The sequence below is a fragment of the Trichoplax adhaerens genome, genomic scaffold (genome assembly GCF_000150275.1).
Source record: "Trichoplax adhaerens TRIADscaffold_3 genomic scaffold, whole genome shotgun sequence".
NCBI classification, from domain to species: Eukaryota; Metazoa; Placozoa; class Uniplacotomia; order Trichoplacea; family Trichoplacidae; genus Trichoplax; species Trichoplax adhaerens.
In genome coordinates this window covers 1,889,870-1,909,381 of record NW_002060945.1, presented here as the reverse complement: position 1 = coordinate 1,909,381, position 19,512 = coordinate 1,889,870, and the positions used below count along the sequence as shown (strand labels likewise).

The 19,512-nt window shown below is 31.7% G+C and overlaps 2 protein-coding genes across 2 annotated transcripts; one reads left to right on the top strand and one right to left on the bottom strand.

The window, feature by feature from the left end:
- Positions 1-6,851: 6,851 nt before the first annotated feature.
- TRIADDRAFT_54230 (uncharacterized protein) lies at positions 6,852-12,161 on the top strand (the record flags this gene model as incomplete). Its single annotated transcript, XM_002110831.1, has 12 exons — positions 6,852-6,933; positions 7,474-7,552; positions 7,670-7,733; positions 8,235-8,367; positions 8,490-8,599; positions 8,785-8,889; positions 9,443-9,766; positions 9,996-10,299; positions 10,530-10,597; positions 10,929-11,210; positions 11,372-11,551; positions 11,886-12,161. 12 exons carry the CDS (start codon positions 6,852-6,854, stop codon positions 12,159-12,161), a joined length of 2,007 nt encoding a protein of 668 aa, XP_002110867.1.
- Positions 12,162-14,004: 1,843 nt separating this feature from the next.
- TRIADDRAFT_54229 (uncharacterized protein) lies at positions 14,005-18,790 on the bottom strand (the record flags this gene model as incomplete). The annotated part of the gene is made up of 15 exons (XM_002110302.1): positions 14,005-14,035; positions 14,117-14,197; positions 14,278-14,376; positions 14,721-14,785; positions 14,849-14,938; positions 15,011-15,110; positions 15,218-15,240; positions 15,380-15,449; positions 15,557-15,618; positions 15,695-15,778; positions 15,938-16,030; positions 16,107-16,133; positions 16,690-16,753; positions 16,958-17,013; positions 18,698-18,790. 15 exons carry the CDS (start codon positions 18,788-18,790, stop codon positions 14,005-14,007), a joined length of 1,038 nt encoding a protein of 345 aa, XP_002110338.1.
- Positions 18,791-19,512: the final 722 nt, after the last annotated feature.

Genomic DNA, 19,512 nt, shown 5'->3' with positions numbered 1-19,512 from the left:
AGACAGACATTAATATTTGTTTAAATATTAACAGCAGACACACATTAACACTGATAACGTCGTTGATTACTTCATTACTTGCGTGCTTTCATAAAAGTGCTTTTATTAATCACCATTAAATACAAAGAATATTTATATCTTTTATGTCTGTAAAACTATACACGTTGCTATATGGAAACCTAAGCATGATTATGTTTGCTGTTGATATTGATATAACGAATCTTATGATATTACGGGCAGCTTTTGTACTGTACTTTAAATCAGGCCTAGCGGATATTACATTGTCTCACAAATACCCTCACACCTAGCCGAAAGCGGAATTCTTAAAAGTATACACCTGAATTTCGCTTAATGAATAATCCACCAACCATAATGACAATAACAAATCATACATCTATATTGCATTAACACATTGCAAGTTAGAAAAATACGCGAAAGAATAATATTTAGTTATAACAAAATCTTTGTTCGAGTTAAGTAAATAAATACCTCTATAAATTTGAGGAGTCATTGTGCCGAATAAAGATGCCATGATAGCGATATGCCATGAAGACTCAATTTATAAGAAAAATAGTCATATAATAAGTTTAATATTGTAAGAATAATTATATTTATAAACCTGAAAATAGCGCTAGGATCGTTTAAGTACAATGACATTGTAAGTTCGCTATTGTAATCCAGCTATAACATCATCCATTCTAGACGTTATCGGCTTCAATAATATAGCTTATACACACGCAGAATCTGTACGATTAAGAGGTTTCATACTGATAATGATTTTGTTAGTTATATGTGTACCACTAGTAGAACATAGTTTTTTGTATCTTGCTAAGAACGTGAATTAGCGAACTCTTTAAAGAGAGCTTCTAAGTAGTAATTAGAATAAGTATTGTGTATAGAACTAAGAAAGTAATTGGATTTGGTTATTACACCATTACATTGAGTGAGCATTTAATTCGATTAAATAGTGAAATTTCAAACTCCGGTAATGGTAATTGCTCTTTTGGATATTTATTCGAAATCTGCTTATCCTGGATATATTCAATTTAACGCTTTCATTTTAATGTTACTTCATTCATTTCAACTAGCATTGATACTATCTAGATATGATCAATATTTTATCAATATGATCTAATTGTCATAGTTATTTTTAGGTTAGACTAGTTTCATATTGGGTTCAATAATTCAAGAGAAGTAGCCTTAGTAGCCTTTCAGAAACTAGCACAAACATATCTAGTAGAAATAAATTTCTTGTTGTAGATTATGAATCGTGTAATATTGAGATGGTATAGTTATCGTACAGTAACCTACAAGCCGTTATAAGAAAGTTAAGAAACATTAAAATACTAAGTAACCGCAACAATTGAAACCTGAAGCAGGAATCAGTGGTATTTATAGCTTTGGGAATAGAACACATGAGGAGACTGTAGGAGGAACGTCGACAATCATTCTTGCTATCGTGAATGTACAGACTACTACAGAGTAATATTAGATACAATACAGTAAAATATACGATTGAAATCGCGACGAACTAGGATCTAAACCTTAATGTAATAAAATGTACACGTACAATACACATAAGGGAGACCTTCAGCAATGCGACGGGGATGTTGCTAGTAATTTACTGTAATAAATTGTAACTTCAGTCATTTCTGCTATAAGTAATTCATTGCAATCGTCATAAATAATATTAAATTCGGCAAATTTAGTCATTTAATTCTTCATGAAAATTCATACCTTGACAAATACATATAAGAAAACTAGTGAATTCCCTGATATCATTAATTTATGTCATACTTATTTTCGCTCACACAACAATAAACCAACATAAAATCAGAGCTAAGGACAATTAGAGCTTAATGTCTGAGTTTAATCAAAATAATTGCTGATTTTTCTAAGTCATAAACGTCATCTAGTACATTATTTAACTACTATAGTACGGTACTGGTACTTAGCCTGTTGCAGCTTAATACATAATAGCTCAAGCAGCATAATTACTAAATTACTAGTTTCCTTAATTCAATAACTTAAAAGCAATTCTATGCGTATAATAATAGAGTGCGTCTTCTTTTTAACTAGCTATCACTATCTGCTGTAGTCAAATTCAAAGTTGATTCGCTTTTGATATTAGGCAACTAAATCCTTTACTTTAAGTTTAAGCTTTCATTAAACACAGTCTTCAACTTGGCATGGTGAACCCACTGCTATTTTTTTCGGACTAAAAACATCTATCGAAAACTGTTTCCTATATGTAGGAGATGACATTCATATCATCGATATACTTCAACTTTACAATAGAATCCTATACATAATTCGTGCATTTGCTTGCTTCTTATTGTATTATTTGCGCACTGTGTCTAATACCTCATTAGCAAGAGTCGTCGATAATTACTCCATTGGCTAACAAATTTAACTTCAATATTAACCCATCACTTATTTTTATTTTCGGAAACCGTTACGATTTTTTCGAGAATTTTTACCCTAAAGTCATAAGCTATTTACTGGGCTACTATTTTAATCAGTTGTGATTACATTAAGTAGAAATATAAGCTTCGTAAGATTTAGGCCTTATACTGAAGTAGGATGCTTACTGATTACACTGTGTGTAATCTACTACTCTTATTAATCAGGAAGGGGTAGAACCATCAATCCTTTTACCTAGATCCCTCATGTATTTCCATTCGTAAATGTATTATATACGTACGCGTAGATATGTCACATTAAGATTCTTGTTCTCAATACTTGTGGATTCGTTATGGTTTTCATCCTATTATGATCCTATGTGATAATATACGTAGTACATTTCATCACGCTATACTCGTGAAGTTGCTTGCCGTAGTATAATCAAGAATAATCATACTACTCATAGACGATCGGTATGGAATGAAAAGTTTTAATTAATTTGTCTTATGCAAACATCCATTTTTTCATAAAGCAAGATACAAATCTGCGCTTGCTGTCTTTGAATAGATGCATAACACTACCTTCAACAATTTTACCCAAAGCGTCATTAAGCATATTGTATTATCTCAATAGTATATTACATCATCCGTTTTGATTATTCGCGAATTAATCCGGCATACTTCATCTCTGCTGTTACACATTTGTAAGGTAGTGATATCAACACTTGTATAATATTAATATTTGTTTTTTCTTCGTCGTGCTCATAATGGCTGTTAAAGTGAAACGTTTACTATGCGGAGACCTCTTGCGCATGTGTTACTTATAAAAATGAAGTGGTATCGTATTAAATATCATTTTACGTCCAACATATATAATGAATGTGTAATAGAAATATTTATGGCTAAGCGGAAGCAGGACAGTAATATATACTAATTACCAATATGGGTAATAGCATTAATATTTACTAAAGAATAGCAGCAAAGCAGGTTAATAAATTACTTATTATTATTCCTTCTTTGAAGGTGATGACATTGGAAATAGAATTCTATAGCTAATAATAGCGGTTATAAATTTTCTTGCTAAATCAATAAATAGAAAGCCATTAATGTTTAATGATATCCATTTTAACCATTAGACAATTAGTTTCCTTAGTTCTATAATTCGCATCAAAATATCTTGCCGGCATTCGTGTTTACATAATGTTTGAACTGATATTACAAATGGTTTCCTTAGCTCTGAAAAAGCAGCCAATTCATAATATAAATATCGCTTCGAAATTTTTCTGATCGGAGTTGTGCTAGGATCCAAATTGAAATAAGCACCCTGAAATTAGGATACATCATGATAAAATCTTTGCAAGCATAAGTAATTCGTATCCAAATATCCTGCAGGAATTTGCGTTTACGTAATGTTTGAACTGATATTCTAATCTTATAAAAGCACAATTTATTTACTTCGCACACAACCGCTGAAACAATTTAAATTTTGAGTTTTATCTATATACATACTAATTTACAGTGTTTTTTAGTGCGCTATTCATCTGGTTGTTAATTACTTTCATCTACAGTTGACAATAGGTTATTCGTTGCTGCCATCTTGCTGTTTATATTTGCTCTTGCAACATAAAGCAATTGGCTAAATTAAATATTTTAATTATCCTAATAATAATAAATAATAGTAATCGTTGCTAATTAATAAAATCTTTACGTGATGTACAATCCAGATACGTAATAAGCATAGCAATTATATTAGATATTATTTAATAGAATTTTGAATTTGATATCAAATAATGGTTACTTCCTTATAGCATTATTACACTACTATCGCTATTGAAATTGATGTTGCTGATAATTATAATTATAAGCAATCTTTTATTACGGTAACTGTTATCATTAAATTATGAAATGTTAGAAGTTTCTAATACCCAAAGTAGTTGGAATTATCAGTTTAGTATTGGCTGGTCGTAGATAATTAATTAATAATCCTTCAGTGTTAATTTTTTTACTCAGTCTATGTCAATCAAACATGGTATGTCAACTGAATATCACCTACTAGTAGACAGTGTCTCCCCTGAAGTATCTAATTAAAATTATAAAGGCATAACCAAGATATCATTACTGTTCTCTAACCCACCCCAAATTTTATCACTATCTTATTAATCAATCTATTTATACCTATCTTTCAATATACGTTACACGAAAGATGGAATATACGCCCCTGTCCATCCGTATTGATACGAAAATACTCTTTCAAAACGATCAAATAATAAACCTGATTGTTGGTAGTAAAACTACAAGGTAAGCTCACTTGAAATGTAACCTTAAATCTCATTTTACGATCTTTAGTGTACATTGTTTGACAGAATCATCAAATATTATCGTGATATTGCCTAGTTTTATTAGCATAATTCAACTTCTACGATAGAAAAGTCATATCGGTACGATACTCCATTTAACGAACGTTACTACTTATTTCTGATAAATATTAAAATGAGGTACGCTTTCGTATCTCAACAGCGATTAGTAATTGTAGCAGCATCAACTTTGCCTCGTCATACTAAAAATAGTGTTATTTTAAGAGCCTTTTTACCTACTTAGACATTTCTTATTTAATAAAATATTCTTAACTACTGGCTATAAACAATAGAATCTTACAGAATAAATATAGTAGCTCCTTGTATCATAAGCAAATGATCGTGAAAGATACGTACCGCTATTAGTCGTAGCAATAACACTACTCTAGTTTACTCTCTAACACATATGAAAGTATCATTGTAATGACTTATAAATTACTTTGAACTACCAATATAGTCTTCAACATATACTGGAATATAAGTAATTCCATTTATTACCAGCTTCAACTAGTCTTAAATGCTTCAAAATATTTAAAAATTCCGATTCTATGGCCTAAAGATAACTAAATGGATTTATTAGCTGTCATAGCAAATCTAGCAAAATCGAAATCATACATATTAACTACAGTATATTGTCAAAGTTATTGTGCCCCCTTGCATGGGTACTAATATTATAGACTATAAGCAACGATGTATTCCAAGTTAATGCGAAATTCCATATTAACAGAAAACACAATATGTGTAAATTATAGGGAATTTTATAATTTATTATATCCACTGAACTTTATTGTAGATATTAGTACAGTTATAAGTTGAAAACAAGAACAATGGCGTTCCATAACTGCATGCAATAGTACTAACCGATATCTCATCGTAATAATCAAATGCGTAACTGAGTTTGTGTCGTACATTATAAATAATAATGTTTTAGTTAATAATATTTAGTTGTATTATAGAGATCTAATACCAATGATTATAGTTTCAAGCAGAAATATGATTGCTTAGTTAGGTCATCAGACAAATATACAAGTTTTATAAATTATTGTTGCTCATCAAGCATTTTAAATCAATTAAAATTTTTCTAATTCGTAACAACAGCATCTATGTCATTTCCTTCAAAGTTTTTACGGATTAAAACTTATGATAACATTAAAGGGTCATTGTAAGATCTAGCTTACTGTACTTCGATTAAATTCGGTCTCTTTGCTATAGTTCACAAGACACTATCCTGTATCACAATAATGATAGCCGATATAGTATAGTCTTCAAATTTCTAAGGTTTATTAAACCGCTATGCAAAATGCGTTTTGGAGGTCAGTCGTAGAATTATTTCTCCGCTCTATAAGAACAGCTGAAAGTGACTAAGATAAACCGGATAATTATCCTTAGCTACTTAAGACTTTACAATCTCTATACAAATTTCTATATTATTGGACGGTACCAAGTACTTCTATCTCGAGTATTGTTTTACTAATAATCACTGACGAAATCTAGCAGAGGCGCTACAGTCATACAAGCGCCCAAAGAAGTATGAGATAAATCATCTCAAATATATAAAAGTCAATATCGTACTAATCAAGATACTTAGGCGAAAGAAAATACTATCTCAAATTTACAATACTCTAATCCACTTAACGGTAAACTTTAGATGTATAAAATACTAATATATAGATATTAACTTTACCAATATTGAACTGCAGACCTACTACACTTTTCGGACTTTAAATACAATATATGCAACATTAATCTTTACTGAATTAAAATAACGCGCTTTTATTTAAACAAAAAAGATCGCATACTCGCTATTTTGTGGATTAATATTCGAAATATCCTAAAGATATTGATCCTAATTCAGGTTATTCCTATCGTACTAAATACCCACTGTAAAATTATAAATGCTTATTTCATGTCAGATAAGTGACTGAAGTCATATTACGTAGCATCTGCACTTATGAATACCCCTATACCTATATTGCTTCAGGCACCATTGTAATATCTGCAGATGATTATATACAGATTAGATACGATATTACTAAGTTGAAAAACGATAATTTGTTTTATTATCATTGCATTTCATAGCAAGGACGTCGTTAATATGGTCATGAAAGAGTATACCGTAAATACGAGGGACATTAATTTATACTACTTAAAAATGGAAGTTAAGCAGCAAGAAGATGGTAAGAGCAATTTTAGAAGCGCATCAACTGAACTAGCTACATATTGTTTACAACTTGCTAAACTTGCATTCTGCGAATAGAGTAAATTCTTTTCCAACTTCAGCTAGACATCCATTAACTAAATTAAATCGACTTGTATGAATTAGTTCAAAAATTCTAGTATTCATAAGTAACATCTTGAAATACTTCAAAATTTTTTGTTGCTGACGAAAGTCGCTTTAAAAAGCCTAATATCTGAAAATCTTTAAAATCTTATACGAAAAATTCTAGTTAAAGATCTATCGACTTTTCTTGCATAGTAACCTTTATAAGATATGTTCTGTGTTCGTCAATTTAAATACGTTATCTTAAACAAGCTAAAAGTAATTAAATCTTAGCGTACATAAAAATCGCCAGTACAAGCATGTCAATAATAATTATAAAGCCGTGGTAATAAACGAATTAGTGAAAGTGAAAACTGAAAACATATCATAGGATTTTTATCGCAGTAGGTTTTGTAACAAATTTTTAACTAGAAATATTATATTTGCATTTAAACAGCGGAACTTAAGTGGATATCTCTCGAAAATGATAGCTTAATCTTAGAAATTTTATCTACTACGGCCCATGCAAAGCCTTCGTAAGTAATGTTAAGATTGAAAAGTATTGCTGAAATTTTAAGAGCTTCTAAACATGATTCTGAGTTGAATATTTGAAGGTTTTGATATTGACCGACGTATATAATTTTTCTATCTAGCTTTCAGTTAGCGGTAAAAGAAGGAAAATTAATTAAAATTTATGGTTATGTTCTAGCACCGGAGGTAGTTTGCATTTGTAACTGAATGGATTATGATTTTAATTAGTTAGATAAGCTAATGTCTAAATGTCGACCTGTATACTTCTTATAATTACTATTATCTGGTGTTCGCACTTAAGCTCCAATTTCTTGTGACTTATAGATGCAGATAATAATCTGAAATTCTAACATTTCGTATGATCTTTAATCAGTTAAATATTACCGTTGTTCTAATCTACTACACGTATGGCGAGAGTAGCTTGATTGAGTGCCTTTAACTCTTCCGCACGTACAGCTTAGAGTTATACCTGTTTAATGAACATATTACCAGTATATTGACAGAATTTACAAATCTTTTCCTATATCAGCTACTGCTTTTCACATAAGTATTATAATAATACGTAGTTTCTACAGGTGCTCAAACTTATACGGTATTACGTTGATTAAGTTTGATTGCTCTATATCTTTGGATTCGAATTAATACTTTTAAGCCGTCTTGTTTTGTGATCTTTCTTATTAACAAAAGGCTGATTATAAAACCTTAATCGTATCTGAAGAAACGAAGGCTTATAATGTTGTTCGAATGGTTCTGGCGTCGTATAAATCCAATGAAAGCCCCAATCACTTTTGTTTACATGAAGTATCACAAAAGCATCGCAGTATGTAGAATTGTACTGAATTACAATCTGAAATTCAAATTTAGTAACGTTATATAGCTTAGCACAATTGCATAATCAAGACGACACAAATATAGATTTGATATCATTTCTCTTATTTATAGTTGATAGAATAATTATGGATGATGAATGTCCAGTAGCCATTCAAGATATATGGGGCAAAAGCGCGAACGCTACCTTACATCTTTGTCGTAAAGCATATGATTTTGATCAAGTAAATTACGTAACATAGAATCTTCCTCACTTAAAAGAATTTTAAAAGTATACATGTATTTTTCATTCTAGCTATTCCATGTTACTACATCCTATAATGTTTGGTGTTGCACAATTACTTTAATTTTCTTAACAATAAATGCTCTAAGTGGTTGAGTAAGCTTAACAGATATCCAATATTCTTAGGGAAAATATCAACCTGATAATTCGGATGGTGCAAACTTACAATTGTTAAGAAGAGCACGATTAGCAAGGCCGCCAAAGATTTCATCTAATGCAAAAAGCGCTTCTGTAAGTTCGTTTACAAGATGCTTTACGTATAATTAAATTTAAAATTTATCCTATTACTTTACCGAATTTACGTTATCTGGCATTAAATAAGAGCATATATACAGGAAGAAAATACAGTTCAAATTTATAATTATAAAGAACTATGCTTAATAGGCAGTAATGTGTTCATATTTGAAAATATATTTCTGAATTTTATACTATAATTGCTAAAATCCATGCTGTCGATAATCACAAATTCTCTAATGTGAATAATCAATCAAAAACCAAATCAGGCACATAACCATGAAACAGAAGAATCTTAGCTTTTGTACGCCTTATTATAACGCCTATACAACATGAACCGTATAGTGTGTTGCAAAGATTGTTAGTCGACTTCTATTTTATCGGCATAAATTATCTTCTAACAGTTGCAAGATTAAATAATTAACACTCGATGGTACATTGTTCTAATTAGTGAGACGACAGTTTGAGCTATTACTATACAAGTTGAAATTTTTTCTATGATCTATTAGCGTATCTGACAAATTTTAAAATGTATGCACTTAAATTCAAGATTGATTATGACGGGTTTGAAAGCAATGGCGGCAGCAGCTCTAATCAGAGCTCGATTATCTATAGAAATCCCCATTCTGAGAAAAGATGCAGAAGATGTTCTGAGCAATTCCATGATAAAGTTTTCAAGAAAATCGTTACCGGTATTCAAGATATTACTCTCGCAACTACTCATACAAACAACGATGGTGATAGTGGATATCAAGTCAGCGGTCAGTGTACACCAGTCTCAAGCTCAACAACATCGCCTTGTGCAGGCTCTTTAGCAAATGTTAGTATTGATACCTTAGATTTGGGAAGTTGCGGAGAAGATGATCGTCAACCGGTAAGTTGGCGACTATTTATGTGTTAAATTTGCTATGGAATGTAAAATTTAAACTGGTATTTTAAAAACTGTAAGTAAACGAAAATCTGTAAATTTAAGTGTATAATATATTAAATATGCCAAAACAAGTAAGTTTATACTTTTTACTACTACCGGTACTGTTCTTAATAATGATAGAGTAAATGACTTCCTGACATTCTCCAGCTAAAATCATATTAAATCTTAATAGGAGGTCTTCGATATCACTAATGCCGCAATAATTATTGATCCTCCTCCCGAATTTGCCACATCTATTAATCAACAATTAGACGGAGACGATTTGAAAAATCAAACCCCAAAAATTATTGAGACAGTCACAATTAACTCAGCTGAGACTGAAAACCTTAAACAAAATGATATTAACCAACTTCATGAAGTCACTAAAAGCCGTCAAAAAACTGAAAATGATGTTGTCGAAGGAAATAAACTGCTATGTCCTCCACAAGCTAGTCTTCCTGCTCCGATACGTAAAATGTCACTCAATTCTCTTTTAGGTATTAAAATATAACTTTGTTATCGCCCTACTTAAAATCGTTTTTATTATTTTATTAAATCGCTCTATTATGGAGTACTCGATAGCTGCACATAATGTACTGTATGTACCTTCTACGAGCTATACTCTTTCATGTTGATGTTGTGTACTCGTGCAATTTTTAAAGGAAGCAAAAGAGCTATAGAATAACTTAACTTTAAACTTTATCCTGTATTTTTTGATTGTAAATAGATATGAAGAAAGCAGAAAACAAAGATGCCAAATTCAATGAAACTTTATCTGTTGGATCGCAAACTAAAGTAACAATGATTATATATATTATTGCAACACTTGCTCGTTGTATTTGACACAGTAATTTACGATGGATTTCGCTCCATCGATCTAGATGTACATAGCCTATGGTCACTTTACGTTCTACTGCCTATTATTTCATCTAATAGTTAATAGTAGAACTAATAGAATGATAAGTATCAATTTTGATAAGTGTCGTACTAAAATTACTTGCTTACAGAAGATGATTTAGATTGTTGCCTCTTATAAATAAATAAATTTAGGGATTATTTACTTATTGATTAATGGCTTCCATTTGAGATCTTATGCATTGCTTTATATTAATATTTTCATTAATAGCCACTTAATGCTATGGAACTACTGATGACGTCGCAGCTAACCTTAAATTTGCATAGTATTTTGGGTCAACGTCGTCATTTCCTGGCTATAACAATATTACAACATCAATATAATCATCAACAGCAACAAGAATCAAACATTGTTGGAATTGAATTTTGCCAGAAATCGAGCAGTGACGTTGATTCATATTCTTTGAGACGCGGTATTTATATCATCAAAATTGATGAAAATGGAGTTATAGGTAGAGATGGTCAGTTACTAGTTGGTGATGAAATTGTAGAAGTAAGTACTATGAAAAGATTATCATATAAGTATAAATATCTTTTTCATAGTAGTGTACAACTGAGCAAATTATCGAAATTCATAGGTTTTATATCTAGATAGAACTAAAATGAATCTGGTTAATTATATATGACCATTACCAATCCTTTCAAACTGCTTAGGTTAATGGCGAGTTTGTTATGGCTACTTCTATAAAAGTAGTCGAAGATACATTTAATGCCGCTATATCTCATTTGGGGTTGTTAGAACTTGTTATATCCCGGGAAATGAACTTTAAAACTAACTATGCGTCGCATATATCAAATTTAGAAGATCACAATGTAAATACTGTTGTTGATGAGGTCCGTTGCAGTAAAGTAAATGCAGACTAGTTAAAAGACTTCTTTTATAATTAAGTTATTTAAAATAAATTTTTCTCATGCACTAAAATTAAAGATCTCAACTAATTATCATTAATTTGTACCTATAAGTACAATATCTGTAGTTTGTAACTTTGTCTTGCTGCCTTATTCAAAGTAAAAATCTACGTATCTCTGTATCGACACCATCTTATTTATAATTTTCTTTAGACTGATTATAACTTTCATATATAAGTAAATATCTCTTTAGACCATGTAAAACTAAAAATATTTCGTGATTATTTTATTTTCGGGAATGATTTGGTAATCGCTGCAGCAAATAAAGAATTTGGAGAGCACTCTTAGTGATTCGCAAGACGAAAAGCGAATGTTGCAGCTGAAAATAAAAATGTTAGATTTGCAACTACAACATGCCGAAATGGAGATTGAAAAGAAAAATCGAGAAATAGCCAAGATGCGCTTATCCAATTCTAATCATAAAAACTCTTTATCGAAGCGAAACTACCAAGTAAGTAAGAGAAGCTCGATTAAAAGATCAGCCAGAGATAAGAAAATGGCACCGACCGGATCAGATGAAAATTTGCTGCAATGATCCTGATGGATAGATTATCAAGTGACTGTCGAAGCCGAAGAACTAAATGATTTTCAATGGTTCGATACAAATGTGAATTAATAATTACTATCGTATCATGCTTTCTACTCTGAGTGCTGCATTGTTAAGACAAGACAGCAGGACAGCACTACCTGTAGCAGAGTACATTGATTTATAACAAAGTTATGATAGACTGTCCTCCTCTTTCATTTACATAAAATTGATCCGAAATAAATTAGGTATTATAAACACTAAGCGTCTAATTACCAATAAGAAATTTGTCCTAACTAAATTGATTCGTCGCTATTATTATTGAAAAATAAAGCAAAAATCTAAATGTGCCTCTTAAAAGAAATGTAAAAGAAATTAACTTTATCATAGAATTTAACCTGTTTTATATCATTACTGCATAAAATTAAGCTATTTCGTTCTTTCTAACAACAATTATATCAAAATTTAAAGATTTACTTACATTTTTGCATGTAAATTTGTTATTGGGCTAATTCTTCAATGCTATTTTATATGTTGTTTCATTAGATATCATTGTACTTTTGCAACAGTTCAATGTCAACAGCGAAGCTGCAATAATTTATTAGAATATTACTAGCGAAAATGTAAGATAAAGAGCAATGTTTATTTGTACGCACTACTGTATGGAAGTCTTTGACTTAGGAAGCAAAATTTTTACAATTTATTAGATACGATTGCTATTACTATGCCACTTTCTGTCTAAATTTACTATCCTAAAGCCAAAGAATAGTATTCGCGATTAGACAGTACCAGTAATATCATATATGAATACTCCACTTTTGGTACAATAATGTGATAGGCAGTAGAATACTATACGCGTACGCGTATATATTAGTATTGTATCGAATTTATTAAGCTGTAATAGCCTATGCGGATTGCATTTTGCTGCAATTAGTTGTTTAGTAACCTAAAATGATTTGATATATGAAAGAAGTCTACAGGGATAGTATTAGCACCGCTATACTTATGATATTCCGACATTATCGTTCAGAAATTAATAAAACGTATCATTTGAGGCATTAACATCATGTTGTTTTACCTATTTCGATTACTAATGTATGTAAAGGAAACCTCTAGAATCTATGTGGTTGGTGTAATGCTAGCTAGAGATTGTAAAGAAGCTTTCCAATTAAAGTGTTTACTGCTTCAATACAAATGATGCAGTTCATTAAAGGGAGACTAGATGCTATATGCCTACAGCAATTCCGAACTGCATTAAAATTTGGAGCTAAACATGTTTGCACATGGAAGAAATTTTATAGTGTAAAACGATATTACTGTCAAAAATTATTCAATCGGTTGAAGCAATCAAGTCAAGAAGTATCTTTAATATTAAAAGTTATTCAGCCACATCAAATCAATTACTAGCATATTGCAATACAAGTCTCATTTTATTAGTATACAGCATAACTTATTGACGTAACACCACATACAAGTAGCATTTGTTTCAATAATCGAAATATAGTACCAGTATAGTACAACATACTAGTTTGATTATATAGAATATTTTCGTAGGGAGATAAGCGTATAATATAACTAACTATATAAAATATTATAATTTTAACAATTTCTAAATGGTGTTGACATTTTTACTAGGCGGTAGTACATATTTTATTATTATTATTATACTCCGTTATCGTATCAGTAAACATGAATTTTCATGTCAAGTACGTGTGATATCACTAATTTACGTGGCAGACACGCTAATATAGGAATATGCGTAGTGTAAATTACTACTGCCAGCGAGTTTACACGGAGCATTAGCATAGAGTGAATTGCTAGTCCCAGTATATTCACGCGAAGCCTTGACAATTTATGATCCATGGTCAACATTAATTCGATATCTATAGCAATTAATTTAAAACAAATTATTTCGATTATAGACTTGTTGAAGTATGACGAATTTAGTAAATATTTAAACTTACTTAATACCCTTAGATAACCAAGTCGATGTAGAATTATCAAATTCAATTATAAGTTTTCCATTCGCAGTAGCGGCAAAATGCCTACGAACAGATCATTAGAGAGAGATAACAAGATTAAAAGTTGAATGTAATAATATCATCGATATTATTACAGAACAAACCCTTCAGCTGATTCAAGGGTAACGTGCTCTAATGGGATGATACTTTCTGGTTGTGAGGCTTTTTCCGGTTGCCAAAGAACTCTAAATTTAATATCAGTACTAAAAAGTTTACAAAAACAAAAATTAGTCAATTACTGTAGCTGTAATTATGGCTTCATAGAAATATCAACCCAACTTCATTACTCGGTTAATTTTGTATTATTTATCATTGACAAGCTATATCTAACCTAGCTGCTATATAATGCCAGTAAACAGTTTCTCCTTTGGTGCAATGAATTTCTTGTAATAAAGACTTTCCAGCTTCTATATACATCACAGTTACACAGTTGATAATGAATGTTACAAGAAGGAAATACCGTAATAGTTTAAAGTTAAAGTATCTTTAAACGAATACTAGCTGGGCTCACTGATATTGGTCTGGATTAGACCGTGGCTATCGGCACTTTTTGAATCCTGAAAAACAGCAAGCTATTAGATACGAGCATACTGAAGGTAGGGCAACATATAACTATAGTTATAAATTAATAGCTAGTTACATAATCTAACAACAAAGCAGAAACAATGTGCATACCAAATGTCCAGGAACTATATGCATACATCCGCCAGGGCATTTACAAACTCCTCCAAATATTTCAGGAAGGTTTTCTGGCTCAACGTAATCCTACAGTAGATACAATTGAATTTTAAAGCAAGGTAGAACTATCACACTACAACTCTATTAATCCATTTATACCAATAACTTATGTATTTCATTTCCTCCAAGAACTACAAATTTCTCCCTGGTATTCGGATCTAATAATGGGCTAGCTATTTTCCATAATAGAGGAAATAGCCTAAGAAAAAGTTCAAAAATGCTTCTCTAAGCAAGATATCAGAAATGCAAACTCTAATAGCACGAGAGTGAAAGTGTTTTTCCGGACTATTTATGTCAATAACTAACCATGGCACGTTAACAAATATAACCTAAATAAGAATAGATAATGCGAAAGTATCAATTTGTAGTAAGTCATTATCAAATATGTATACCTTTAGTAGATGGAGTTTAACTAAAAAGTACTTTTGTAATTTTATTAAATATCAAGTATATGTTGTAAGTGCTTACCCTCCCTACCCTTTCAGGATAGACATCTTGGTCAATTTTTGAAACATGCTTAAATATTGATAAACATTTGCTGTGCGCGAGAGTATATATACATATATGTATAAAATCATAACAATTTGTAAATCAGTGGGTTGTTAATAAATACCGCTCTAACAGTAGATTCGGAATCACTATTACCGGTGTGAGAAATTTAACCCAGTCATATCATGAATTTGCGTTGTTGTTTCTATATTTTTTCCCTAGTAATAAAAGAAATCTAGAAATACGATCGATTTGAAAGCATGCTCTATGAAGGTTTATACCGCGATCGCTTACAAATTGTTTAGATAATTCTTCAGCCCTACGAAACTGTTTTTCGTTGTGCCATATATGTCTTTTCATAATTTCACTTAGTGGCAACTAGCAAAATTTATATCATGGTAGCAATGGCATCAGTATATTGCTTTAATTTAATTTAAACAAACTCGATATTTCAAATTTAAAAGTGTCTAGACATACTGTATAAATAACTGTGTACGCGTATACATGACAACTACGAAAACATTGTATTGTATCTACCTCCATGAGTTTGTTTGCATCAATTTTGCCAGTTAATTCAACATAAACGGGTCTTCCATCTCGATCATGTTTATGATAGCCTAGAGAAATAATCTGCAGTGTAGGAAAGAATCAAGTCATGACATCAATAGGTTTTAAGAATGAAAGGAAGACGTAATTTAGAACCAACCGCCATCATTTCCTTATCAAGTGGAGGCTAAATTGATGAGATGGAACGGTAATGAAAGGTAATAAAATATATACGTAAGTGAAATTATTCAGTCATTATCAGATCTAACATAGTAGAGTGCTAAAATTATAAAATTTCAGTAAGAATAGATATTAGCGACAATCAGTGGTTAATAAATACGTATATCGATCTTTAACAGAAATTTAGATTCCAATATGATTTTCTAGATATGGTTTAGTGTATATTGTACACTATATAATCCATATCAGTTAAAGAATGATTTATTGAACGATATTAACATTATTTAAAAAACCTGTGTAATTCTAACTGAAAATTACTGCTAGTAGTATTTAAATATTCTCTGTCAAAGAATTTGGTATACGATGTTCAGGGTGTAATTAGGAATATTAAAAATCTATTATAACAGTAAAGTTCATTTATGTATCAGAAATTTTCATGGACGATGTAGTAAATGAAGATGATCATAAACCTGGCACAATCGTAATACGCGTAAATGTTTTCAAGATAACTACAAATTTTATAGTCAAATGTCTGTCGCATATAAGTTTGGACAATTTTATACCGGTTGATTGAGAATGTTATCAACATCGTTTTCTTTCCTCCACTTGCATTGATTAATATATTGCCTGCGAAGAAGGAAAATAATATATATTCAACTTACTTTGCATAAGATAAGTCAAAAGCGTTATTTATGATTTCGTATATAGTGTGTTATAGCTTTACTGCACTGTAAGTCGAATGGACTACCAAATATTTGTACGCAATCATCTTCACTTGTATCAAGTAGATTAGAGAATATCGCTTAAAAATAAGGGAGAGATATTGCTTACTTTTTTGCTGCTTCAACTTTAAACGATCTGGCCCTTAAAAATCGCAACAGGGTAGCCTAAGCGTGTATAACATATATCATCATTATAAGAAAAAGATGATTGGCATATACGTGCATGTATTACATCTTATTCAAGGAAAATTGGAATTAATCCATTCAAGCTGCAAACATAATATGTCACAAATTTAGATCGCATATTAATTATATGTTACCTATAAGTAGTAATAAGTGCAAACAATAGAATCTTTATGAAATGATCTTGATAATTATGATATACTGCATACATATACTAATCAAACTTTATATTCGTATTATTTTCTACTCGATATGAAGGTCCTGCATCGATATTGATTATTTTCACAGCAGATACTCGAATGTGTTATTTTCTATCGTAATATTGGTCACCTACTGTACGATACTTTGATAGGATTCAAGTAGAAGTTTGGAAAGATCAGCGATGACGCTAACAATTGTATGTTGCAAAGATGGAATATTAAAGTCTGATAGGATATTATTGGTTAAGCTGGGTGGAAGGGATTGGAAGGCATTACCCCTTATGATATAATACTGTAACTACGATAATAAGTTGATAACAGAATATTATATCTGTCCAATGAAAATACTACGATATTGTCTACAGAGCAAGCTTTAAAGAAATAGAAGCTTAATATTCTACTGCTAATCATTGCTAAGCTTTCAGTGCTGGCGAATATAATTATGTAGTTGTAATACGTGTAAGCAGTTAAGTATTGCCAGGGATTTCTACTAAACTAGTCCCTGGTATTGCATACCTACAGTACCCTTACGTGTTGATATATATATATATAAACATATATACAGTATAGTAGGACACTGTTCCAACTATAAGTTCAACTACTGTAGAGTCTAGTAGTTCCTTGCACAATCAAGTTACGCTTATTCAACAGATTTAAAAAAATGGTGCAAATATCGAGAGATAGTAATGTTCCATGGTGTGCAACCAAGTCGATTAGGATGTACTTTACATTATGGGATGGTAATGGAATGAGCGAAAATCGACTTATAGTGTCTTTGTATAAAAAACTGAAATGTACACACTACACCTGTTCGAGGTCTGGACTTTCTACATGGTAGCAATTTGGCATGGATGCTATTGGTTATTAAACACTAACGATCTTGATAATAAATTTGACGTATCAAAACTGTTTACCAACAAACCCACAGATGGGCTAACTGGAAATGGAGAAAACCAAGCAAGCAGGAATTGTTAAGTGACAAAGAACATGATCGGCTATTGTCAAAAGAGTATCCGTGTTGAATGATGACTAAGCCTTTTGACGAGCTTAGATTGAAATCAATTTAACGAAGCATGCCTGAATTACGGTAATAACGGGCAAAACGAATGCTTGATTATTGTAAAAGTGATTTCGATGGCTAATGATGATTAGGCCCGTTGATGGCTTAGCTCGGAAGACAAGTAACTGTAAACAAGGCGAAATTGGTGTAAAAGCAGAAAGAAATAGGGCTGGTAAAAGTTGTTTCAATAGCTAATCCGCTGATGGCTTATCAAGCTGGTACAATAAGCCGAAATGAGTAAGAGATCGAGTAAAATTACTAGATATAGCAAAAGCTGATCTATGGTTGAGGAATCGATACTTAGAAAGTGAATTTATCAACCTACTTCTCGCCATCGATATTGATATGATCGAGTTCCTTCTTACTACGGTAAATCTACAGTATACATCATGCATTATCGCTGTACCTCATCCGTTGGATGTTCAGTACCCACATGGGCTTTTAATTCATTCAATGCTTGCAATTGATCAGAGGATAAATCGCCGAGATGTCCACTCATTTCTTCTTAGTAATCTAATTGAAAATAATTTATAACATCAATTTGGTAGATGCCTAACTTAGCGATAGAAGATTATTCGACAGAGATCGTTGCTAGTAACAACACTACGTCTTTCACTACAATACTGGATGAATCCACTAGCCATCGCCATAGGTGGGAGAAAGTGATGTCAATCTGCATGATTGACCAATATCACCTGTCGAAAGCAAAATAGCTTTCCAATCATCATCATCCATGACTGCCTTGACCATCATGAATGAGAATGGTTAACGAACTCATTTACCCATGTTGGTCAAGGTAGTCGTCCAACTTGTCCTACTCCTCTCCTCCATGATCATTTTGCCATGGATGTCCACATGTGCCTCATCCTCGGATGACCAATGGAGAAATCATGTTGACTGGACAGTAAGTCAGTACAATCGGATTGGCATTTCTCATTACCTGTATCACTTAGCAAAGGTTGAGAAAGCGAAAGCAACTTCTTCTCTACGATCTTGGCAAAGACCATGTGAAGAAATGGACAACTAGCCGCATTTGGCTATCGCAGCAGAATGGCCTTTGGCTGAGCACGGCTTGACCTCTGTCTCCTCATACTCATTGTTATTGTATTGTGTTTTGACAGCGCCAATGACATCATTCATTGGTAGTGGAGCGGCATCTGCCTGTCTGTCATGCCGTAACACGCTGCTGACGAGTGACGACTAGTGACGAGTGACGACGAG